The sequence below is a fragment of the Leptodactylus fuscus genome, chromosome 5, assembly GCF_031893055.1.
Source record: "Leptodactylus fuscus isolate aLepFus1 chromosome 5, aLepFus1.hap2, whole genome shotgun sequence".
Lineage (NCBI taxonomy): Eukaryota > Metazoa > Chordata > Amphibia > Anura > Leptodactylidae > Leptodactylus > Leptodactylus fuscus.
The window spans coordinates 165421948-165449440 of NC_134269.1; the positions used below are offsets into that span (position 1 = coordinate 165421948).

General features: G+C 43.9%; 2 protein-coding genes across 3 annotated transcripts in view; one reads left to right on the forward strand and one right to left on the reverse strand.

Annotated features, from left to right (window-relative positions):
* ARHGEF37 (Rho guanine nucleotide exchange factor 37) overlaps positions 1 to 22122 on the reverse strand; it is a 52764-nt gene extending 30642 nt beyond the window's left edge. Inside the window, exon 1 of one of the 2 annotated variants that reach the window (XM_075274665.1) lies at positions 22030 to 22122. In XM_075274665.1, the coding sequence (XP_075130766.1) occupies positions 22030 to 22079 (50 nt within the window). In that variant the 5' untranslated portion in view covers positions 22080 to 22122. Of the gene's footprint in view, positions 1 to 15286; positions 15423 to 22029 lie in introns of those variants that run through there. The other variant, XM_075274666.1, reaches the window with a different exon arrangement.
* PDE6A (phosphodiesterase 6A) overlaps positions 1 to 27493 on the forward strand; it is a 478514-nt gene that overhangs the window by 310464 nt on the left and 140557 nt on the right. The gene's annotated exons all lie outside the window — the stretch shown is intronic.

Genomic DNA, 27493 nt, shown 5'->3' on the forward strand with positions numbered 1-27493 from the left:
TTTTCTCATAACATAAACCTAGATAAGGCATAACTAAACTTTCAGACAATGATTTTTGTTTCATTTCTGTGAACTCCTGAATTTTTTATTTACCTTACTTCTCTACTGTGAGCATGGCCGCTATAACCATAGGGTCAATGGTGCAGTGGCGCTAGGCCCTATGGTAGCAGGGGCCCCTCAGCCGCCCCAGATCGAGAGGGACAGTCCCACATTTTGGGTGCTCTCCCGCTGTTCTGGGCAGAAGGCAAAGATTTCAACACTATCTGTGTCCTTTGGAACAATAGAGGAGGAGCCTTCGGCAGTGCCAAGCTGCAGACACTACAGGTGGGTCTTGCATGTACATGGGAACGAGGTTCGGTGAGTATTCAGTTTTATTTTTAAATAGTGGTTGAGGGGGCAGGGAAATTAAATTATGGGGATTTACCAGGGGGCCCACTTTCAAAATGTTAGAAGAGCCCCCAATGCCTTAAAACGTCCCTGACTGAGCACTATTTCCTGCTTCTCAATGTGTACAGAGTATGGGGTGAATAAGACATAGAAAAAAAATTAGGGGGGGGTCACTTCAAATAGCTATATTTGGGGCATCATAAAATGTAGAGACTTGCTTTTTATGTCATATGAAAGAGGAGATTCTAAGGCTACTAAGGATGCTGTTCTACCTGTACAATTTACAGAGATATCACTGGTTGAAAACACAGTTGGGATTAGGATATTTATTTATGCCAAGCCCTCATTTTCTCTTCCTTTCACACAGCCTGTACACCCTACACAATGAGAAACAGGCAGTGGCGTACCTAAAGTCTTGTGGGCCCGGTGCAATCTTTTGTCCAGGGCCCCCTACCTCATCTCTACAGTGAATTCTTGATAGTGATGGTTACGGCTGCTAAGAGGTTTGATCATCCTTAGTGTGGTTAGAGTAATCTGTGGGTCTCCTTGGCTTATGGGCCAGATGGAAGATGCAATCTCAATACTGATGCCAGTGCTTATGGGCCCCCTAAGGCTAAGTTTACACGGGGGGTGGTATGGCGGATTTTGGAACCGAGAGTGATGCGGGGAGCTGCGTCACTCTCAGATCAAAACCAGCCTGCCATGACTGTCGCGGCTTCCAACAGTCGCGGCTGCCCCCTCTGGAGCAGGCTAAAATGAATGGCCCGACTCCGGAGGTTGCTGCCGCCAGACAGATGCCACTGCTGAGCAAGCCGCGGAATCCACCTGAAGAAAGGGCAGCTCGCTTCTTTTTTCCATGAGCGGCAGCAAAAAAGTAGCTTGGCAGTTTACATAGACCACCATTGTAAGTATTATTATGTGGATTATGCACCATAATCCTTCCCCTTAGTGCCCGTGTGAACGAGCCCTAAGGCTCCTGAGCCGCGGTGTGACTGCACCCTCTGCACCCCCTCAAGTTACGCCCCTGGAAGCATAAGTCAGCTCTCAATCGAGAAGTAAGGGACATAGTGAAGAAATGCAGAATTTCACAGAAAGGAGACAAAATTTGTTCATAAAATATATTACAAAATGAATGTTTAATTTTTAATGACAAAAAAGCCACAAAAAACAAAAAAAAAACAAAAAACAGACATCGGAAAGTTTAGATATGCTTTAAATGTAAAATTTATCAAGTTTTATTTAAATTTAAAGAATTTCACTGTCTCTACATAGGATTGAAGTGAAAGCCAAACTTGCAGTGTATGATATGCGGTATATTAAAATAAAAAAAATAAATATAAAAAATATAAGATAAATAAATATTCTACTTTTCCAAGCAGTGATCTCTATGAACCTGGCTACTCAGGAAAGGATGGAGACAATAGGGTGCAGTAATAACAGCCTAGCTAAACATGCCTTCTCCCTTCCCTGCAGCTACAGTAAAACACTATAGAACAGCGCACAAAGTAGAATACCCCATAAATAGAATCCTGAAATGGCAGCGCGCCCTTATTTAATCCCTTATTAAATCCTGTATGATTATACATCATTTCCAAATATTTCAGTTTTAGTGTCAATTATGTTTATTTTTATAGTTAGAAAACATCAGAGCTCAGTTATTGCAAGTGCTGGAAAAATAATGATTTCACAACAATAGATTGTAGAAGTCATCTCCATAATAATGAATAGTAAGACACGCCAGTCTTTAATAGGCCTATTAAATAATATCTAGGAAAATCACAGCGAATGAATGCAATTACCGCAATGAAAACGGTTTAGCCTGTCTGTGGATATGACTGGTCTGGTTGTGAATGTAAGAAATGCTCCTATTATCTGCAAGACATTTCTAATCCGGCATACTGGAGCTGGAATTTATATAGTGGGCAGGGCTGTGGACACAAGTGATGCCTTGTGTCACTCAGTGCAAGCCAACAATAAGGCCCTATGCGTCTGAGTCATCACAATAACAGGATATTGTTGTAGATGAAAACAAATGGAAATCTTGTACGACTGTCCAGACAATGAACACAGTTCTGCCCCGGAATTAGGTGTAATGTGAATCTATCCAATATATTATATTGCATTAAATCTCATTTTAATTTCTACTTCCTGTATAATATCCTTTGGTGATTTATGATGATAACTGAATGGTGGATTCAGAACTATGAGACATGTATGAGCTTCGTCAAAGGGAAATATGTTTAAAATCTTCTTCTAACATGTTACGCTGAGTTCACACCAGCACCTGATTTTCGTTATCCAGGTTTCCGTTTTCTGTGGGCAGAAGACGGAAACCTGGCAGACAGTGTCCGGCCGTGAGCGCCGATGAGCGTTTTGTGCTCTCCACAGCAACCGTTTTTTCTAACTGGACAAAGTCCTGAATGTCCGACTTTGCGCCGGTTAAAAAAAAAAAAAAAAAACGGTTTTGCGGCAGAGAGCACAAAACGCTCAGCGGCGCTCATGACCGGACACTTTCCAAACCCATTCAAATGAATGGGTTTGAAAAATGACTGCAGGAGATGGAAACCAGCAAAACGGAGACTGGTGCGCAGATGTGAACGAGCCCTTAAGGTGTATTGTGGAGTCACCGAGCATAAAGTTTCCCAATGTTTTAAGCACCCTTTACATAAGAGTACCCAAAGACAATGATCATATACTGGGATGTACATTAAAAGCATACTAGGAGCACAGATAAGGGAGGGTTCACATCTGCGCCCCAGTCTCCGTTTTCAGGTTTCTGTCTTCTGCCGACAGGAGACAGAAACCCGGCAGACAGTGTCCGCCCATGAGCGCCTGTGAGCGTTTTGTGGTCTCCACGGCAAAACCGTTTTTTTTTAACCGGACACAAAGTTCTGCATGTACAGGTGGCCCTCAAAAGTCCAAGACCAATTGGGTAGCAGAGGAGTGGGGTAAGGCGCGCACAAACCAGCTGGACATAAATTCTTCCAGAATCTTTATTGACAAGGCACTACGTGTTTCGGGCACTAGCCCTTTCTCAAGTGCATATAGGTCTGTTTAAATCGTCTGACATGTCAATAAAGATTCTGGAAGAATTTATGTCCAGCTGGTTTGTGCGCGCCTTACCCCACTCCTCTGCTACCCGATTGGTCTTGGACTTTTGAGGGCCACCTGTACAATTTTGTGTGCTAATAGTGTTGTGATTTGTCACATCACAACACAACAAGGTAAGGGGCTTTAATTTATGCCTATTGCCTCATCTTATAGGGAATACTACACTATTGGCGCTCGGTGTCTCTCTCTTTCCTTTTTACAAAGTTCTGCATGTCCGACTTTGTGTCCAGTTGAAAAAAACGGTATCGCCGCGGAGACCACAAAACGCTCACGGGCGGACACTTTGCAAACCCATTAAAATGATTGGTTTTGAAAAGTGACTGCCTGTTTACGTTTCCTGTCAAGTTTCTCGGGCAGAAGACGGAAACCTAAAAGCGGAGACCGGGCGCAGGTGTGAATCCACCCTAAACTGTATCTCTAGGTTACTGAGAACCTAACAGCTTATTCACACGACAGGGTTTCATGGTCAAGTGCTGGACATTTTTTTTTAACAGACATCATACGGCACTATAGAAAATAATGAATCTACTCGCCTGACCATTTTATTTTATTTTTTACAGTCCGTGTGACCAATCTGTTAAGCAATAGAACATGCCATTTCGCAGATCCCACAATAGACTCTACGATACATCTGTTAAAACAGATTACCCTCGGATAATACTCAGCCATGAAAAAGTATATTTGCATGACAGAGTACATAGCCCTGTCATCTGAATAAGCACCTATGCAATTATAAGGGGGTGAACCAAGTGGCTTAGGCTGGTCTTACACGACCGCAATGTTTCTACGGTCCGCATGTTGCTGATCAGCAACATACACTCCGCAGAGGTCCGTGTCCTGCCATACTTGCCCATAGAGTTCTATGAGCGACTCTGTGCAGTGCCGCAATTCACAGCCATTACGGATATGCTCTTTAAATTGCGGACTACGGTTGTGGCCCGGCCACGCCACGGATAAAATATCCGGTTGTGTAAGAGGCCACATTGAATATAATGTGTCTGCAAATGGTCCGCAATTGAACACCCTCAATTGCGGACTATTTGCGGACTTACATTACGGTCGTGTAAGACCATCCTTATACTATACTTGCACCTACACAAAATTGTAAAATTGATAAATTTTGCACAGTAAGACCGTGGCCCCACGTGTGATGCCTTTTCATCACAGCGTTTTACAGTCACTCCAAAGGTATAATAGAAACAGAAAGTCCAGAGAGGAAAGCTTTGCGAAATTTGAAGGGGGGGTGGGGCCTTAGACTAAAGCACTGTTGTTAATACTATTGCACTCTGACTGATGTTGATACAAACTTGATACTGTACCGCAGGGGTCTCAAACTCGCGGCCCGCGGGCCACATGCGGCCCCCCGAACAATTTTGTGTGGCCCGCACAAGCCTAGGGACGCCGGATCCGAGTTGAATACATTGCTAGATGATTATATCCACTAGCCGCTACGTTCCGGCTAGTGGACATATAGGCGCGATGTGATGACGTCACATCATCACATCGCGCCTACAGGTCTATTAGTGAAACTGCAGAGCGTGGCGGGGGAGCGTTGGATGGTGAGTATAAGTGTTTTTGTGTGTGTTAAAGAGGACCTTTCACCATTTTGCCCACAGGCAGTTCTATATACTGCCGGAAAGCTGACAGTGCGCTGAGTTCAGCGCACTGTCGGCTTTCCCAATGTGGGCCCAGTGTGAAGAGCTTACGGTCCGGTACCGTAACTCTTCTATGGTCAGAAGGGCGTTTCTGACAGTTAGCCAGAGACGTCCTTCTTCACAGCACAGCCAATCACGCTGTGCTGTGAGAGCCGGGAGGAACGCCCCCTCCCTCCCTGATAATGCTCGTCTATGGACGAGTACTGCGAGTAGATGGAGGGGGCATTCCTCCCGGCTCTCACAGCACAGCGCGATTGGCTGTGCTGTGAAGAAGGACGTCTCTGGCTAACTGTCAGAAACTAAAGAGATGCTAAGAGATGGGGGACATGAATCTGGGGGCAGAGATACTGGCATAAGCAGTGGGACACGTCTGGCACTGCAGGATCTGAGTCCCTGGCGGCGTAGTGTGTTACTGATGGTAGGCTTTGTTACATTGGTCCCAGCTCTCTGCAGTTCATTCACTAGGTCCCACCGCGTTGTTCTGGGATTTTTGCTCACCGTTCTTGTGATCATTTTGACCCTACGGGGTGAGATTTTGCGTGGAGCCCCAGAACGAGGGAGATTATCGGTGGTCTTGTATGTCTTCCATTTTCTAATTATTGCTCCCACAGTTGATTTCTTCAATCCAAGCTGGTTGTCTATTGCAGATTCAGTCTTCCCAGCCTGGTGCAGGGCTACAATTTTGTTTCTGGTGTGCTTTGACAGCTCTTTGGTCTTCACCATAGTGGAGTTTGGAGTCTGACTGTTTGAGGGTGTGCACAGGTGTCTTTTTATAGTGATAAGTTTAAACAGGTACCATTACTACAGGTAATGAGTGGAGGAAAGAGGAGACTCTTAAAGAAGAAGTTACAGGTCTGTGAGAGCCAGAAATCTTGATTGCTTGTAGGTGACCAAATACTTATTTTCCACCATAATTTGCAAATAAATTCTTACAAAATCAGACAATGTGATTTTCTGGATTTGTTTTCTCATTTTGTCTCTCATAGTTGAGGTCTACCTATGATGTAAATTACAGACGCCTCATCTTTTTTTCAACATTAAAAGTTTATTGAAAGTTTTACAAATTTTTACATAAACCGGGGGAAAGGGGGGGGGGAATAAAAAACAAAGGAGTCAAATAAAGGCGGAACGTAGGGGAGAAGGGGGGGGGAGGGGGCGGGGAAAAAGGGGGGTACAAGGTGAAAAACGAATAAAGAGAAACAAATAACCAAAACGGGCAAACGCTCTGGCGCAGCAGAGCTGAAAAACAAAGCATATGTAAAAACCTCAGAACAATTGGAAATCAAGTATCAGAGGAAATAGGTACATGTTGAACAGACAAAACGCACAGGGGGACACTACACAGGGGACACAGAAGGGAAGAGGGAACGGAAGTCGGCAGAATAGTAAAAATGGTTCCAAAGGAGCCAAGTCTGCTGATGCTTAGTATCATCTTGGCAGAGCTCAGCAACCAGGGTCTCCATCGTTCGAAGAGCTAGAACCTCATTCAGCCAGCAAATGAGCGAGGGAGGGGTCGTGGACTTCCATAACCTGGGAATGACAGAGCGCGCTGCCACCAACAAGAATCCGAGAAGTCTACGGGTAGGTTTAGAAAACATCCGGGAGAACAGGGAAAGAAGAAGCGGGGCCGGGTTGTTCTCCAAGTCAATCCCCGTAACCTGCCGAATAACCTGTCTGACCCCAGTCCAAAAAGGGCGTAATAGAGGACATCCCCACCAAACGTGTGCCATCGTGCCGCGGTCGGATAGACATCTCCAGCACCTATCAGAGGTGGAGGGGTAAATATCATGCAGGAGGGCTGGAACTCGATACCACCTGGAAAGTATCTTAAAATTGGTCTCCTGCGCCCTGCATGATATAGAGAAAGTATGACATGCACGAAATGCCGAAGACCACACATCAGGAGGGAATGAGGCCCCCAATTCCCTCTCCCACCCACCAGTAAATGACGGAAGCGAATCCTCAGCCCCGTCCAGCAAGAGACCATACAGAAGGGAGACAGTGTGGGAGGGAGGAGTGGAAGAGATACAAAGACGTTCGAACAGCGACAAGGATCTATGAAGGTCCCGAGAGGGCCGCAAAGAGGAGTAGAAATGAGAAAGCTGGGAGTATTGCCAAGAGGAGAGAGGTGTATGTGAACCAGAGGATTGTGTCAAAATCTCAGAGTGGGAGAGAAGCGAAGAGGTAGAAGTGACCTGCTTAAAGCGAAGGGTGGGAGAGCCGACGAGATAAGATAAGAAGGAAGAGCCCAACGCTGCAGGAAAGTCCGGGTTACCCGATATGGGAGTCATGGGGCCATCGTTCGTATAGAGGAGACGCATGGCACTATATCTACGGCACACTCCCATAGTCTGGCGCGCTATATAGGAAAGCGGATACTGTTTATCATCAGTCCAATATTTCTCATGGAGCCAGGGAAGTGCAGTGAGGGGGACAGGGCTCAATGAGTCCTCGAGGGAAACCCAGAGCTTAGTCTTAGCCGAATGATGCCAGTCAAGAATACGCGTAGCGACCGCCGCTAAATAGTATTTCACACAGTCTGGAGCCGCCAGGCCTCCTCTTCGTTTGGAACGAGCTAGCGTACTGCGAGCAATACGGGGGGGATTCGAGGCCCAGACAAATTTGGTAAAGGATTTGTTAATCACCGAGAAAAAACACGAAGGCAGGATCACCGGGACAGTCTGAAAGAGATACAGCAACCTAGGGAGGACATTCATTTTCAGTAAATTGATGCGTCCCAGCCACGAGAGGCCCTTGGTGTCCCAGCGCTCAAGATCAGACCGCAAAGTATAGGAAGAAAATTCAGCATATAGGTATCTCCCAAATTACGGGGCAACTGCACTCCCAGATACTTAATGGATCTGGGGGACCACGAAAATGGAAAGGAAGAACGCAAGGCACCAAGGGTCGACGGAAGCAGTGAGACATCTAAGGCTGTGCTTTTTGTCAAATTGATCTTATAATTACTAAAGAAGCTGTAAGTACTAATCTCCTTAAGAACGGACGGGAGTGAAGTAAGCGGGCTGGTGATGAACAGGAGAACGTCATCTGCAAAAGCAGACACCTTAAGATGACAGTTACGCATCTGCAGGCCGCGGATATCAGGGTTGTTCCTAATAGCGACTAAGAGATGCTCCATTACTAGTGCATATAGGAGAGGGGAGAGCGGGCAGCCTTGCCTAGTACCATTATAAATGGTAAAGGGGGAGGAAAGAGAGCCATTAACCTGGACCCGAGCCATAGGAGAACTGTAGAGAGCCTGAATGCGCGCGAGCATGGCTGGGCCAAGGCCTATTTGAGTCAAGGTAGCCTCTAAAAACTTCCAGTCCACCCTGTCAAAAGCCTTCTCCGCATCTAGAGACAACAGCATCATAGGGGTTCGAGAGCACTGTGCCTGATGAATTGCGGAGAAGGCCCGCAGGGTGTTGTCCCGGGCCTCCCTACAAGGGATAAACCCCACCTGATCAGGATGTACAAGTTCCCCCATGAACGGGCTCAGGCGATTGGCAATCAATTTGGCATAAAGCTTAGCGTCAGTATTCAGGAGCGAGATTGGTCTATAATTAGCACAGAGCAAATGATCCCTGCCCTCTTTAGGTATTACAGTAATATGGGCTTGGAGGAAAGCAAGGGGGAAGGGGACCCCAGAGGTGGAGGAGTTAAACGCGCGCAGGAGCGGCTGCGCCAAGTCAGCCTTAAGCACCTTAAAAAACCGTGCTGTATAACCATCAGGGCCCGGACTCTTGCCCCCGGGGAGGGAGGCAATACCCAATTCCAGCTCACTTGCAGAAAAGGGAGTTTCCAGAACAGCCACATCCTCTGGACGCAGAGACGGAAGGGCAGTACTAGCGACATATTGAGGAAGAGAGGTTCCAGTGGCAGGAGCCGGATGGACCTGACCCGGTGGGGGTAAATGATAGAGGGAACTATAATACTCCTGAAAGGCTGCGGCAATGGCAGATGTGGTATGAGTGATAGAGCCCGAGGGCGATTTGAGAGCCATGACATGTTGGGCTGCATGGCGCTCCCGAACTGCCCGCGCTAGCAGGCGGCCCGCTTTGTTACCCCATTCATAAAATGAGCGCTGTCCTAATAGACGAAGCCGCTGATGTTTCCGTTCAAGAAGAGATCTAATCTCTTGACGCGTAGCAGTCAGAGACGCCAAAGTCGCCTGCTGGAGCGTACGCTTGTGCTGAGCTTCTAAAATTGCCAGATCGCTCAAGAGAGAGCGAAGCTTCAGACCAGCCTCTCTCTTTAGACGCGCACCATGCTTCATCAGCACTCCGCGGAGAACGCATTTCAGAGCCTCCCACTGTATCGATGGGGCGGTGACGTCACTAGAGTGATCCTGTACAAAATGAGAGACAGAAAGCTTCAGCTCCGCCAAACACTGCGGATCAAGAAGGAGCGATTCATTCAATCTCCAAGTATTAGACCGCGAGCTGGCAACAGGTGAACGAAAAACACAGGAAACTGGAGAATGATCAGAGAGGAAGGCAACACCAATCGAGGCCGCCGAGACAGAGGAAAGAAGATTATGAGAAAAGAAGATATAATCAATCCTACTGTACGAACCATGAGGATGGGAGAAAAAGGAATAGTCCCTGTCGGTCGGGTGGAGGATTCGCCAAACATCACACAACAGCAAGGCGTTCAACGCCTTCCGAACCTTATTTAGAGCGCCATAAGAAATCTGGGACCTACCCGTGGAGGTATCTAGCAAAGGGTTAAGTGGGAGGTTAAAATCACCACAGACAATCATGTGACCCCTGGCGAAGGACTGGAGCGCAGACAGGGTAGACAGCAGAAAAGGAACCTGATCAACATTGGGAGCGTATATATTAGCAATCGTACAAACAACACCTGAAATTTCGCCTCATCTTTTTAAGTGGTGGAACTTTCACTATTAGTGACTGACTAAATACTTTTTTGCCCCACTGTATATCATCTACGTCTATGCCAACCAGACTACATATTCACCAGCTGCTCCTGCTTCCCTGTTCAAGCTGCACGCATGTAAGTTCCCTTACCACTTTACCAGCCCATAGTGTGTCACTTCTTCTAACCATGAGGATATGAAACTTAATATGTTCATAAATATATTTGTGTGTATTGTCCATTAATGTGACCACCTGTCAAAATTCAGAATAACCACCTTTCACAGAGTGGACCACTGTGAGACGTGCAGGAAGAGAGGAGATGTTGTGATGATGTTCAATGGAATATTGAGTCATGCCGACTCCAGTGCCTTGGCCAGCTGTGCTAGGTTACATGGTTGAGTATCCATGGCGCGAACAACCCGATTGAGGTGGTCCCACAGATTTTTGATTTGGTTCAAGTCCGGGGAATTTGCTGGCCAAGGGAGCACGTAAACTCATCTTGGTGCTCCTCGAACCACACATGTACACTGTGAGCTTTATGGCACGTCGCATTGTCCTGCTGGTAGATGCCATCATCCATGGTCGGCAAAGATAGCTGCATACTTGTGTTGATCCATTGTACCTTCCACAATGCTGAGTGCACTCAGATGGCTGATGGCACGTGCCTTCTGCGATTGGGTATTTAACGTTGACATCAAAAGTAGGCGGTGGTTGCATTAATATGACTGGACTGTGTATAACGCTTCATAACAATGGTTAACAATCTGTTTTTTTCTTCTTTTTTTTTTTATGTTTTTGTTCTTGCTAGACTTTTGCCTTTTTTTCTTGACGTCCTTGTTATTGTCTAGAAGCTCCCACAATTCCTAACTTTGGTGCCCAGTACAGCTCACACACGTGTATTGGATCCTACTTGAGATAAGCCCTATAAGCTGTGTGTATTTCTGAGTCACTAAGGATCCTGTAAACACTCCTGGAACAATTTGGGTCAGATTTAGGCTAACTGCCGAGTTTCAGCCGTGCCCCAAAATTCTGGATTGATTGGCTCACCTCAACTGGCCTACATGTCATATATCACATTCATTATGTCCTAGACACTTTTTCACCTTATGGAACAAGGGAGTGGGTTTTTGCGGAAAAAGATGTGACTTGCCAAAAATGGGAAGGGCTTAGGATGCCACACTTGTCAGAATTGCGCAAAAGCTCTGTTACAAGTTTTGGGCGCAAAATAAGGCTAATTTCTCTACAGAAACCACTGAAAATCATTAGAGAGAAAAGTCCCGCACGGAGGAGTTTTTAATCTTCTGTTTTATGGCACACACCCAGCGGATCCGGATCTCCACGTGTAACCGCGGTCTAACGCAAATGATTCTAAAACTGTTTTGTTAGTTTGCACAGTCTACAAATTAGATAGGATTAGTAAATCTAAACCATGGTCTCAACAAACAATAGGCCATAAGTGATCCTGTCCGATAATGAACATTCACAACATACTGATCTATAGGGTAACATGATAAGTGGAGAGACTGGTATAACCAATGATAAGGAGGGTCAACCTGTTCAGGGAGGATGGGGGCAGAAGGAGGAGTGAGTCACACATCTACTGCCTTTCTTAAGACTGTGGGTCTGTAGAAAATCATGAATTGTGATTTAAGGGTGTGAAAAGATATTCAAATGATATGTGGCATGAGGACAAAGGAGTTTATATGGATATATTCACATATAGTGGTCAAGACGCAGCTGCGATTTTTACAGGTGAAATATTTAGAATACGTGTGTTTCATCTGTAAATGCTATACACAATACAGATTTTAATGCAGTTTTAGCCTACCTATCTAGCATTTATTGCTAGTGGTTTGCCCAGTGAAGAGTGAGGGAGGGTTCACACAATGTCTTTTGGCTCGTAATCTGGCACATCTATGCAGGGGTGAACATACCCCCTTTCGCCGCCCGATGCGAACGACAGAAAGCCCCCCCCCCCACGGGAGGAGGGGGCGGAACGGAGGGGGGGTGATAAAGCGGAGAGGCGGAGCTAAGCAAAGGAGGCGGGGCTTAGCGGTGTTCGCAGGCAGAGAGCAGGCACGGAGATGACCTGCTCTCTGCCTGAGCGTGAGGGGAGGCTGCTGGAACAGTGCTGCTCCAGTGGCCTCCCCAATCCACCGCTCGGTGCTAAGCCAGTACAGGACATCTTGTCCTGGACTGGCTTAGGTAAGCAAAAATGCGCCCTCTCTGGGGCCCTGACATAGCACCGCCTGAAGCGGTCGCTTCAGGTCGCCTCATGGGAGGTGCGGCGCTGCATCTATGCCGCGGGAGCTTTTGCGGGCCGTATACGCTCCCATTGATTTCAATGGGAGCGTGGATCGTATACGCGGCGCTATTTTGCGCAAAATAGCACTGCATATACGATCCTGGCTCCCATTGAAATCAATGGGAGCGTATACGGCCCGCAAAAGCTCCCGCAGCATAGATGTGCCAGATTACGAGCCAAAAGACATCGTCTGAACCCTCCCTTAGACCGCACCACCTCTATGGGCCCAAGGTGAGAAGGCTGTCAATGTCTTCCTCCTTCTGGCACAGAGTCATAGTAGCAGCCATCTCTTAAAGTGTCACTCTATATAGAATTTTTTTTTATTTGAGTCAAATGTAGCTATACATTTGCTTTACACTGAGCTCCCCTGGTGATGGCTGTAGGCAGCTAGTTTTATCATCTATTTTAGGATGGGAAGTATGGAATTAAGGTTTGTTCACATTCTCTGGCTACATCATGCAGTCAGAGCCCCATCCACCAGCAACAGTCATGACGGCATATTTTTTAACTCAATACTGAGATTTACCTTAATAATCAGGCTGACATCGGTCATCGTGTTTAAGCAGACCGCTGTTTTCACAGAAAGTCCACAGAACTCTCTTTCTGTCCCTATTACACCTATACGGAAATCACCAACGTTTCCATAGGTATAATGACATGCTTTGATTTACAAAAACTCAACAGTGTTTGAAATTGCAACATTTCCTCTGCAGATATTTTTTTGCAACGTGTGGAAGGGATTAACCAAAATCCTAACCACTTTGCAGACACTGTAAAACGCTGTGGTTTCTTCACAAGCATTTTCACAACGTGTGTTCCCAGCCTGAAGTAGATTTATCAATGTTAGGGTGAATTCACACTGAGTAAACGCTAGCTTATTCTGAACGTAAAACACGTTCAGAATAAGCGGCGTCTAAAGCAGCTCCATTCATTTCTATGGGAGCGGGGATACGAGCGCTCCCCATAGAAATGAATGGGCTGCTTCTTTCACTCCGTGCAGTCCCATTGAAGTGAATGGGGAGTGCCGGCGTATACGCTCCGGCATGAGCAGAGCTTGCCGTATACGCCGGCACTCCCCATTCACTTCAATGGGACTGCACGGAGTGAAAGAAGCAGCCCATTCATTTCTATGGGGAGCGCTCGTATCCCCGCTCCCATAGAAATGAATGGAGCTGCTTTGGACGCCGCTTATTCTGAACGTGTTTTACGTTCAGAATAAGCTAGCGTTTACTCAGTGTGAATGCACCCTTAGTTAGTGTTAGTTGTATGCTAGAAATTCATCTAAAACTTTGGTGTTTTACTGTGGATAGGATTCTAACAAAAATAGAAAAATACGCGCAGTGGACACACTTCGAATTCCAAAACCAGTGTGGTTTTGGAAATCTCAGCATGTCAATTATACCTACGGAAATGCCGTCAGTTTCCCTATAGGTATAATGGAAGCAGAAAGTCCACAGAGGAAACCTCTGTGGACTTTCTGTGAACAGCGCCACAGGAAAAACCACAATGCGGTGCGCTGTAGTTTTTACCACAATGCTTTTTCACTGTGACCCACTACATGGGGTCTTAGCCTAAAAGGGTTTTCCATGAAGGCGAGTTATCCCCTATTCCAGTGGCGTAACTAGGAGTATAATCATAGCAGCGATAGCGGCTGTCACTGGGCCCCTAATGTCCCGGGCCCTGTGGAAGCTGCCTCTGCTGCTATGGCGGTAGTTACGCCCCTGCTCTATTCATAAATCAGAAGATAACTTGCAGATTAATGAGGATCCAACCACTCAGACCCCACCGATTAGGAGAATTGGGGACTATTGACCCCCATTATGAATGGGGTGGTGGTCAGGCAGCGTGTGCACCACTCTGTTCATTTCAGAGAGCGGATCATTGTACTTCAGCTATCTCTGGCACTCACACTGATATTTGGCACTGGGGAGATACTGGGGCACCGCTTACAATGTGCAGAGCATCAATGATAACGATCTACTCTAATACTACAATTAACATTAACTTAATTAAAAATATGCAAATCTGTGGGAGCTGTCTATATAACAAGTTTTTCTATGTGACCCTATAATTTCTATCTACATCCCTGAGTTCTTGGACTTCTATATACCCTAGAAGGACATATATACAGGGAGTAATACATTTTATAGTAGACTATAATATACTTGGCATCGCCTGATCACAGTAGCCGTTTATATCTTTTTAAGAAATATGTGTTGGGCTTTTCCTCTGTCATTCCTCTTGGAAAAATCTGAATAAATTGAAAACTTTGCAGTACCAATTCCCTTGTCAGGGTGAACCGCAGCAGTGACCTGACAGTTTACCAACAGGATCCTTCACCAAACAGAATTGTAACACAAAGGACTGTTAATGAACTTCTATATTTCCAGGCAGAATGATAGAGGAACCGCAGAGTTCTGAGGAAAGGTGCTCCAGCACTGTTATGTTATGCTGGATTTATTTACTAAAGGAGTAATATATTTGGAATTATTGTACGGTGCTGACACAAACACAGGAAATCCTAGTGATACATTGCTATGTGTAGACAGAAGTTTTATGACGCAATGCTATTACTACTGGCCACTTGCTTCTTTGTCCTGGGACGTCCATCAGCTCCGCTTTCCCTGCTCTGATCTTGCTGGACTGGTCTGGTCAATACTATAGGTAAGTATTCAGTAATCCAGTCTGCATTCCCCTACTCTTGCATTACTATATAGTGTATATGGAGACCCAGACATACTCACTATATGGCATTAGCCCCACTAGCATAACATGACTGTGGATTACTATATCAGTCACAATACACACTGCACCTGCTCCTGCAGCTTTGCTTCCTGTGTCACTACGTCTCTCCTATTGCATATCATTGGCTTCCAGCTATGACACAGCCCAGGGATACACCAATGCATAGCCAGACAGCCAGGCTATAGGATGTATACATGTCTTACCTTCATACAGCTGGGATCCTGCAGAGGGCTGAGCAGTGCTGGCTGTCCCCCAGCTGTCCAGGGCTGTTAATAATAAACCTAATGCCATGGCAGCTCTGTGCTACAATAAGGACTGCCTCCCTGGCAATAGGAGCTGCTGCCATTCACTGACTGAGGGAGGGACTACAATGATCAGCTGTCACTAGGACAGCACAGCCTTATGTAACTGCTGGTCAGAGCTGCCATAAACTCTTATCTGCTGCTCCCAGAGTCACAGAGGAAAGTCAAGGATTTTATTGGCTATATTGTCCTGCTTTCTACCACCTCATCCTACAATCTCAATGGCAGGCTGACAGGTGTACAGTGCACTTTACTCTTATTACACATGCACTGCACTATAGCCAGCTGTAAAAAAGTCAGGATAGTATATATTATGTATATTAACACCTAGCAATATGATGAATATCTGTAAATGTTTTCAGTGGAAACGTGTATTGTGTGCTCATGGTTACAAAGTGTATTATGTTTTATATGCAGAAGGTATGTAATACAAGCATATGTATGTAATGTATTATCACGCTGTATATGTTATGTTTGTATACAGTGCTCTTGTGGATAATATATTGTGTGTGTATTAGGGCTTATTCACATGTTAGTTTCTCTACAGACAGTACACAAATCCACTGAATGTGATGATTCTATCTAAAGGTCCAATTTTTTAGAGCAGCCTGCAAAAGAAAGTCTTTGTAGACTTTACAAGGCTCCCGGCTGTCATGCCAATGTGACGTCAGCCCTGGAGCTTGCTCCAGGTGCCGGCGATCATCAGCAAAATGGGGCGCCCATGTGCCGCCAGGAAAATGGCGCCTCAGTCAGCTTTGTCCAAAGCGCCAGAAGGGTTAATGCCCACGATCGGTGTGGGCATTGACTGGGGGCATTAGCGTGTGTTGTCTGCTGTATGAAACAGCAGACACCATGTGGCTATGGCTGCCGCTCGATTCCCGGGCAGCCGCCATAGTTAAACACCCGGCATCTGCCATAATAGTACTGTGGATGTCGGAAAGGAGTTAGAAACACATAAAAGTATATAGGTGTATTCACTTGTCTATTTTTGTACCTGTCAAAATGAACAAAGGCAGAGCATGTCTGTTTTTTTGATGGTTGTGTAAAACGGTCTGTCAAAAAACAGACTTGTGAGTATATCAATTCATACTCATTGTTTTTAAAGTGACCATCACACCGCTATTTTTTAGTTACATGACTAATCCAACATTCACACGACCGAGTTTCAGATGTGAAATTCAATCTATATGTTGGCAAGATTTACCGGTCAGAACAAGTATGCTGAGAGAGGCCTGCAAGGAGGACTTTTCTCTCTGCCGGTATCTGTATAAAACCAGTGGAAACCCAGCAGACCCCATTACAAACTCTCCCCTCTACAATCTATTCTGAATGCAGCGGCCAGGCTCATCTATCAGTCTAGACGCTACAGCGATGCCTCTGGTCTGTGCCAGTCGCTACATTGGCTGCCTATTCATTATAGAATAAAATATAAAGTTATCACTCTCATCCACAAGGCTCTCCATAATGCCGCACCTCCCTACATTTCCTCCCTCATCTCTGTCTACCGCCCAACCCGTGCTCTCCGTTCACTCAATGACCTAAGACTTATACCCTCTGTTATCAGAACCTCCCACGCTCGTATACAAAACTTCTCCCGAGCTGCACCACTTCTCTGGAATGCTCTACCCCAGACAATCAGATTAACTCCCAATTTCTAGAGCTTCAAGTGCAAACTAAAGACACATCTCTTCAGATAGATCTATCACAATTCCTAATGTAAACCCTTCTGCAGTTAGAATGCCTAAAATAAACCCTCCTCTGTTCACGCTCCCATATTACCCCCATAGGATATGATGCCGTTTCAGACTGTAATTTTATATATCCAGGCACGATCTGCACATTAAAGGACAGTAACTTGTGATGGCTTATACAGCTTTATGAATAATGACAGTAACCTCTACTACAAAAATGCATGGACCACTGTATAAGCAATGCCACCTCCGATGCTGCCTCTGCTACCACTTGTGTCTCACTCTGTACCTTATAGATTGTAATTAGAGATGAGCGAACACTGTTCGGAACAGCCGCTCCAAACAGCACGCTCCCATAGAAATGAATGGACGTAGCCGGCACGCGAGGGGTTAAGCAACCGACCGCCGGCAAAGTGTAGGTGCCAGCTGCTTCCATTCATTTCTATGGGAGCGTGCTGTTCGGAACGGCTGATCCGAACAGTGTTTGCTCATCGCTAATTGTAATTTCTTGTGAGCAGGGCCTCAGGCCCATTGTGTGAAGTGACTATTTATTTGTAATGTATATTTTTTGTCTGTACTTGAACCCTACAATTTGTAAAGTGCTGCAGAATATATTGGCGCTATATAAATAAAATGCATTATTATTATTATGGCATCTGCAGGTAACCATTTTTTAAGCGAACATACTCACTGTCTTTCGGGTCCCATGCGGACCTGAACAATGGACACCCAAACACTAGTGTGAACTTAGTGTCAACCTGTACTATTGTATTCCAGTGAGTTTAAGGTTAAGCATTCAGTGTTTTAAACTAGTTAGTGTTCGGCTCATTTATGCCATTTAATGTTTAAACAAGTGTTAACATTCTTTAAAGTCCATACAGACACCTATGTATGATAAGTAAGGTACCTACAGTGGTGCTTGAAAGTTTGTGAACCACTCAGAATTTTCTATATTTCTGCATAAATTTGATCTAGTATGAAAATGAAAAATGCCCGGTGCCCCAATGAATGTCCTAGATCAGGATAAATAGCTCAGTGTCAGCTCCTACCCGGACACCTACCCAGAGGGCGGTGAGAGACAATGGGAATAAAGAAAACAAAAAACCCGGGATAGAATGGGAGCGCCACTGGATGGAATCCAAGAAAAACCAAAATTTAAATAAATTAATATTCGTTTATTGGTTCCAAAAAACAGGCAGAGGGTGGCTACGCGTTTCTATGCTGTACCGGCGTCTTCCGGTATGAAACAGCAGACACCATGTGGCTATGGCTGCCGCTCGATTCCCGGGCAGCCGCCATAGTTAAACACCCGGCATCTGCCATAATAGTACTGTGGATGTCGGAAAGGAGTTAGAAACACATAAAAGAATATAGGTGTATTCACTTGTCTATTTTTGTACCTGTCAAAATGAACAAAGGCAGAGCATGTCTGTTTTTTTGATGGTTGTGTAAAACGGTCTGTCAAAAAACAGACTTGTGAGTATATCAATTCATACTCATTGTTTTTAAAGTGACCATCACACCGCTATTTTTTACAGTTACATGACTAATCCAACATTCACACGACCGAGTTTCAGATGTGAAATTCAATCTATATGTTGGCAAGATTTACCGGTCAGAACAAGTATGCTGAGAGAGGCCTGCAAGGAGGACTTTTCTCTCTGCCGGTATCTGTATAAAACCAGTGGAAACCCAGCAGACCCCATTACAAACTCTCCCCTCTACAGTCTATTCTGAATGCAGCGGCCAGGCTCATCTATCAGGCTAGACGCTACAGCGATGCCTCTGGTCTGTGCCAGTCGCTACATTGGCTGCCTATTCATTATAGAATAAAATATAAAGTTATCACTCTCATCCACAAGGCTCTCCATAATGCCGCACCTCCCTACATTTCCTCCCTCATCTCTGTCTACCGCCCAACCCGTGCTCTCCGTTCACTCAATGACCTAAGACTTATACCCTCTATTATCAGAACCTCCCACGCTCGTATACAAGACTTCTCCCGAGCTGCACCACTTCTCTGGAATGCTCTACCCCAGACAATCAGATTAACTCCCAATTTCTAGAGCTTCAAGTGCAAACTAAAGACACATCTCTTCAGATAGATCTATCACAATTCCTAATGTAAACCCTTCTGCAGTTAGAATGCCTAAAATAAACCCTCCTCTGTTCACGCTCCCATATTACCCCCATAGGATATGATGCCGTTTCAGACTGTAATTTTATATATCCAGGCACGATCTGCACATTAAAGGACAGTAACTTGTGATGGCTTATACAGCTTTATGAATAATGACAGTAACCTCTACTACAAAAATGCATGGACCACTGTATAAGCAATGCCACCTCCGATGCTGCCTCTGCTACCACTTGTGTCTCACTCTGTACCTTATAGATTGTAATTAGAGATGAGCGAACACTGTTCGGAACAGCCGCTCCAAACAGCACGCTCCCATAGAAATGAATGGACGTAGCCGGCACGCGAGGGGTTAAGCAACCGACCGCCGGCAAAGTGTAGGTGCCAGCTGCTTCCATTCATTTCTATGGGAGCGTGCTGTTCGGAACGGCTGATCCGAACAGTGTTCGCTCATCCCTAATTGTAATCTCTTGTGAGCAGGGCCTCAGGCCCATTGTGTGAAGTGACTATTTATTTGTAATGTATATTTTTTGTCTGTACTTGAACCCTACAATTTGTAAAGTGCTGCAGAATATATTGGCGCTATATAAATAAAATGCATTATTATTATTATGGCATCTGCAGGTAACCATTTTTTAAGCGAACATACTCACTGTCTTTCGGGTCCCATGCGGACCTGAACAATGGACACCCAAACACTAGTGTGAACTTAGTGTCAACCTGTACTATTGTATTCCAGTGAGTTTAAGGTTAAGCATTCAGTGTTTTAAACTAGTTAGTGTTCGGCTCATTTATGCCATTTAATGTTTAAACAAGTGTTAACATTCTTTAAAGTCCATACAGACACCTATGTATGATAAGTAAGGTACCTACAGTGGTGCTTGAAAGTTTGTGAACCACTCAGAATTTTCTATATTTCTGCATAAATTTGATCTAGTATGAAAATGAAAAATGCCCAGTGCCCCAATGAATGTCCTAGATCAGGATAAATAGCTCAGTGTCAGCTCCTACCCGGACACCTACCCAGAGGGCGGTGAGAGACAATGGGAATAAAGAAAACAAAAAACCCGGGATAGAATGGGAGCGCCACTGGATGGAATCCAAGAAAAACCAAAATTTAAATAAATTAATATTCGTTTATTGGTTCCAAAAAACAGGCAGAGGGTGGCTACGCGTTTCTATGCTGTACCGGCGTCTTCCTCAGGCCACCATAAATACCGTAATAACACCATAATAAAATGCACTGCTTACAATTGCAATAAAAACATAAAATGCACAACAAGAATAAGATGATAAAAGAAAGTACAAATAAATCCAAAAATAAAAGGATAGGACTAATAGGTAACCTAAGTTACATATTGACATGATGTGTTTCATAATCATATAGAATCAGTGTCAGTGACAATAGTTGATTTGGTTCCATAACAACAAGTATAGTAAACATGGTGTATAAGCAACAGACAGATCGCAGGAGAGCAGCTGCATGATTTGTTAAGAGGAGAAAATGTTTGAAGTGGAAATAAGAGTCATCTAGAGTGAGCTCAGATTGGCAGCTTATGGTATATTGAACCAGAAGGTGTAGGTAACTTACATATATAATTTGATCTAAAACTACATCAGAATGTAACACAAATCATAAAAGTATGAGGCTAAGGACCAACGTTGCGTAAACAAAGCTTTTTTGGCCCCAGTTTTTTGAGTCAAAGCCAGGAGTGGATTGAGAAGAAGGTAGAAGTAGAAGTACTTATATACAGTAGATTTCACATTCCTTTTGTAGCCATTCTTTACCTTGCCTCAAAAAAAGGCAGCAAAATCTGCAACAAAAAAGCTGCATTTCTGCAACGTGGGGCCTCAGCCTGAAGGAGACCTAGTGTGTCTTTGGCCATGGAACTTAATGTTAAAAACAAGCATTTCAACTGTAAAATACAGGAAGACTGCAGTGATTTCTAGTAAAACCATGTTCAGTTTATGTTGTGTGTATTGTGACTGCAACACACTACTAGTACATACTGTATGAATACACTCTGAGACCAGGCCCACTTGGCGCATATACCGCAGTTTGGCTGTGGCGTATTACAGTCAATCATTGTGGATGAGATTGAGAAAATTGAAGAAAAAAAAAAAAAAATTGTGCAAGGTCCTTAGCTTTCCACTGCAGTGTTTGTACACTTGACCGTATCGTATTGCTTTGGTAACTTTCTAACTTGACTAAGAAGGTACCAAAAAAATTACTTTTTCACGGTGGAAAAAACCAACAAAAGCAAGTAGAGGTAAATACAGTCAAGATTGTTCCATGTACTGAAAAAGTGGCCAGGTTTCCTTCACCCAAAGATTCTGTTCAGTCTCCAAGAGGGGAGAACAAAAGGTGACCATTAGCTCCCCCAACAACTGCAACTGGGGGAGAGTTGGAAGGACCCCAGACACAATAAATGGTTGCTCAGTCCAGTTGACATCATTGGGTTTGGCAGTCATTCATCTAGTGTGTATAGGCAGCAATAGGGGGAAGTCATATGCCAGCCAAAAAGTGTGCTGTTTTGTTTGTTTGTTTTTGCCAAACTGGATTCAATTCAATAGGGAAAGCAAGCATAAAACTTTTACTATACTTTCCACTTTCCCTGTTTCACCTGATCCTAGAAAACAGGCAACGCTGCTTATGATTTTCTACAGGCTCTTAATATAATAAGATCATCTACAGTCATTGTGAGTACTGACTATCCATATAACATTAGTGTTGATGATCACGCAGTCATTGTACATTGTAGAACATTATAGCGAGTCTATGTACACATAAGATGACGGTAACTTTGACCACTTACCTCCTCCTCATTTGGTGCTTCTGGATGTGGACTACTCTGTTCGCTGCCATGATCTACACCTGCTTGTTTGTTATTCCTGAGGACACTGCAGTTTTTACAAAGAAGGTGACACACTTCTTCCTCATACTAATGGACTGACACAACTTGCTGAGCTGCATTTTCGGCAAGACAAAGATGCTGAGGGATCTTTAAGTTAGGTTTTTTCTGATTGTATTTCGTTACTGCAGTATTGTGCAAATGTTTTAGCCAGGTGTGGAAGAAATGTTGCAAAGTAAGAATGCTTTGAAAAGTAAAAGTGTTAATACTTTATGTCAAATATGATGCAAAATGAATGAACAAAAAAAGAAATCTAAATAAATATTTGCTGTGACCTGACTTTGCCTTTAAAACACCATCAATTCTTCTGGGTAGACTTGCAGACAGTTTTTAAAGGAACTTCAGACTAGTACGGGGGCCATAACATAACTTTCAGGACTGTTTGTTCTTCCCTAGGAATAACATAGTTGTTATAGACATTGTCTGTGTGTGTGGGATCATTGTTCTGCTGCAGAGTAAATTTGGAGCCAATCATATTTGGGGCAGTACAGTGTTGGGCTGGAGTGCCTAGGATTCATTTTGGGAGCCCATTGTGCAGCTACCTGCAAATATTATATAACAATGGTTTAAAGATGCTTAAAATGTTGGTAACATACATTTTTTCAATATTCGCTCCCTGTCTAGTCCTTGCCTTTCATTGGTTCTATCCTGAGGTCCTGTTAGTAGCCTGCTGCCTGGCTCATGCCATGAACTAGGGCCCTCTTATCTCTGTGAGCCAAGCGTATGTGCCCACACAGTGACAGACCACTGCAGATGATTGATAATTGGGGCCCCTGCAATGTGATAGAGAAAATGGGGTCCAAGAAGAAAGGATCCAAGTTGGCCTGACTCTGCACCTAGATGTCATTTCAGCTGCCTAGTATAATTACAGTGTATAAAAATAAACAGGGCACTCTCTTACATAACCTTACATAACCTACCCAGTATATCATACCAATACAGTACCTGGCCGAGATGCTGTACAATGAGTATCTGTATGAAGTACAATGATTATAATGTGCCATACCAGGGTGAGCTGATGGCCTGTCTGGCTTTGGGGCTCACGAGAGAATTCACCTGTGACCTGTGCGCCAGTCCAAACCTGCTGCAATATGGTATTACTGTACATACTTTGATCTGAATTTATATGAGATTTCTAGTAATATAATAAATAATCTCTCATGGTAAAGGCAAAGTCTTTATCTATTGAGATACTTCATAGGTCCTGTTCATCAAACAATCAAAGTCACCCATCAGCTTGTAGAATAATACAGGAAGTGAGAAGAAGAGAGAGAGCAGACAAAGCTGCTAAAACAGGGAGATGGGTAAATGCTTTTAAGTTTAGTTCAGCAGAACCGCAGGAGGTCCTGCCATTGAGGTGTTACTATAACAATACATTACCAGTGTAACCATAAATGTTTACTCATTCTCCACCTTAAAGGGGTTGTCCCATCACAAGGATCCTATCTATACTGCTAGTTTATGTGGATTTAAGACTTTTCTTAAATGCATTGCTATACCAAAACTGCTTTGTTTGTCTGCTATCTTAATGTATTCACTTCATTGTTTACACTCCGTTTCTATGGCCCTCGGGATTATATGCTCATTTGTCAAGTGATGTAGCTGCCTGCTCTCAGAGGGGGAGGGAGGGGCTGGGAGCAGCTCTGAGCTGTTTGTGTATTTTAAGTAGCGGAGCTTCTCAGAGAGCTCCAGGATTTCTGAGCTCTTATCAGTCGGTTTAATTGAATTTGGCTGATAAGGGCTGAGATAGGGAGTCCGTTACCTCTGTATGTAAGCAAACTGACTCAAATCCAGCTCTGCTACATCAGCTTCACACTGTGGTAATTCATTTACAACCAATCCCGTGCAAGTGAAACCCCGCCCACCTATGTGCCGAGAAAAGCAGGAAGTGAAGAGAGCACAACAGCCTGCAGGTTAGTGAACAAGCGTCATGGGAATACCCCTTTAAGAAGTATGTGATCTGTGGAGGTCTGACACCTGGACTCCACACAGATCCACTACTCAGGAATCCTTCAGGCGCTAGAAGCTGGTGCAGCAGACAGAGGCATGTGCAGGATGCTCGTATTCATGTAATAGGAGCAATGGTGCAATTTTCTGTTGTATGTGGAACATTAAAGCATACCATTTACTAATAGGTCATGATAGTGACCCAATTTTTTCTACCCCTACTAACTACAAATAAGGAACTTAAAACGCAACTTTTAATTACATCTTTGTGAAGTATATTTTGTTTACGATTGTGTCCAAGTGCTTATTAAAAGTTTTTTTATGGACATAGGAGTAAATATATTATCAATGTCTAACAAACGGTGAATTTGACACCATGTGTATACAACACACAAATAGAGTTCCCAACCAGAACAGCCTCGATCAATTGGATTGGTGCTCCGAAGAGGGGTGTGTCATAGGGGCAACATTCATTATCTGTTGTTGCAGGAGGGATCGATCTCAATCCTACTGAAAATTTATGGTCAAAGCTGAAAAGGCAGGTGCGAGCAAGACGGCCTACAAACATGGCTCAGCTACACCAGTTCTGGCAGGAGGAATGTGCCCAAATATTGTGAGAAGCTTGTGGAAGGATAACCAAAATGTTTGACCTAAGTCATACAGTTTAAGGGCAATGGTACCAAATACAAATCAAATGTATGTAAACTTTTGACTTTGCAGAAAGTAATAAAAATGCCTTAAACAATTCTCTCTCATTATTCTGACATTTGACAAAAATAAATAATTTTTGCAATCCTAATTGACCTAAAACGGGAAAGGTTTATTCTGATTTCATGTCAGATAGTGAGAAAAATATGAATATGTGTCATTTTATATAGTGTATGTAAACTTCTAGTTTCAACTGTATGTTTAGCACATTGGACCTGTGAAATAGGCAATGATTTCTTAACCGCTGGAGGATGGAAACCAGAATATAAGTGTAAATTGTTCTGATCTTTAGATTTTGTATATAAATCTGTCCAGAGGAGGCCATCGGGTACAATCAACACTTGTGTGTCCAAAAAACTGACCATCATTATAATGAATAGAGAGTTGCAATTCTGGCCAGATTGAATTGAGGTATGTATGGAGCTTGCAAAAGGCATCCACAGCTCCCCCCAAATGCAGAGAATATGGTTGATACATCTCTTCCAGATTAGAGAGTAGATGTTGAAGAGGTCACATGTATAGACATATTGGTCCTCAAAATGGGACATGTAGGCACTAGCATGGCAGGGAGGCATTGGACCCCATTGCGGTTCCTTGTGTCTGGAGGTAAAACTTATCCTGAAAAAGATTCTCAGTGAGGACTAAATGTAAGAGATCAGTGTAAAAGGAGATTTCTTCCACAGTTTTCTTGAATTTACCCATTGCATTTAGCTCTATGGCATCTGTATAGACATTATGCAACATAGCATTGTTCTCCTTATTTGTACCCCAAATACTCCTTAATGTGAACTGCCTTGTAATATATTATATGGCTATATATTTATTCCATAAGAAGTCCTATCTACTTGGTATGGATATGCATATAGATATCTATATAATCTCTATTTTCTCTTCAATGTTTTGAGCATTATTTGCACTTTCATATGCACTTTTTGTATTTAGTATTAATAAGCATAAAACGTCGATTCTTTGTATACAGACAGCCTCAGGAAGGTCGGGGACGGACCAAAATGTCACTGACTAAAGTCATATGGATTGGTGAGATGTAATGAACCTCACTTACACGTAACCATTCGCAGTGCTGGGGTCTTTAATTCATACATGTATCAGAGTGATTCCCTTCCATAATAAGGATTGCCATACAAGTTTGATGTATTCATACCAAAGCCAGAGACAGTCACCAGTAAAAAATAAGCAGCATGTCTACAGAACATGGGGCAAGCAGACAAGTCATAGGGGATCATAGCAAAACCTGGAATTGGCCAAACTTCCTACTCAGTTTGCCACCAAATATAAAGATATAAGCAAATAATGTAAAAATAAACACACACTTTGTCAGTAGAATTACACTGGCATAGGTTGGTACAGAGAGCAGCAGTAAAGTTGGCACACCAGGCCACGTGTCTCAGGCACAGTCACTGTTGACTGCCTGGTCAGAGCTGCAGGAAGGTTTGGCTCGCATTGTTCTCATATTTCTAGTATTCTGCTTTCAGAGATAAGTGCTCCTATTATCAGAAGTGCTTGCTGCAATAATGGACCTTGATGTCTGATCAGGCAGAAATCCTGGGACACTTGTGTCCATCTCAAAGAGGTTTTCTAGGACTATAATGTACAGTATATATTGGTGGGGGCATGACTTCTGGTATCACTGCACATCAGTAGATTGAAAGGGCGTGGGCACAGCATTGACCCAATATATGGAGTAGTTGGCAGTTAAAGTAGAGGCCACATTGAGCCATGGACCATCAGTTAGCTGAACAGAACACTAACAAAAGGAAAAATATAAGCTCCCAGCCATGTGGAAGGTAAGTGCAGTATATCAATTTCAATGACCTTACCTCAGACTCATAGTATGACTGACATACAGAAAGTATTACTTTATTTGGACGCATATCCAGAAGTTGAGGCTTTTGTGGGACTTATTCATACCAAACTTTACAAAACTGTCCATCAAGCTGTGATAGTCGTCTCCCCCTCCCAATACAGTGAAAAATTTGCCTATAAGGGAATATGTGAAATCTCATTGAGCTTGTTCTACAGCACCGTCATAACAGGAATGTCAGACTACTGAGTGCACTACTAAATGTGCAAAGCGTCTTTTATAAATGGAGATTATCTAGGTGCTCCAAAACTTTGTCTGGAGTTTCGCATCATATTCTTTAAGTTCATCAAGGTGATGTTAGCAACTTGCTCTTTGTGGGAATTGAGAGCTAATAGACCAGTGATGGCGAACCTTTTAGAGACCAAGTGACCAAACTGAAACCCAAAACCCACTAAATTATTGTGAAGTTCCAACACGGCAATTTAACCTTAATACTGTGCGGACCCACAATTGCAGACAGTTACGGACCCACAAATTACAGAGCTTGTACTGAAAGGTAAAGGTCTCTGCATTTGGTACTTCTGAACAGTTAATGTTCACTACTTACATTGCACAGGATCTGTTTTATAATGACCATGCAGTGTTATTCCAGCCTGTACTAATATCACGTCTGCTATAAAACAGATACTGTGATATAAATAGTGAGGGGACTCCAGACAGTATTATATGCTCCGCAGTAGCCCCCCTACAGTATTATATGCTCCACAGTAGGCCCACCACACAGTATTGTTTGCTTCATAGTACCCCCTCCCCCCACATAATTATATGCTCCACAGTGGCACCCACACACAGTATTATATGCTTATCAATACGCCCCCCCCCATAGTATTA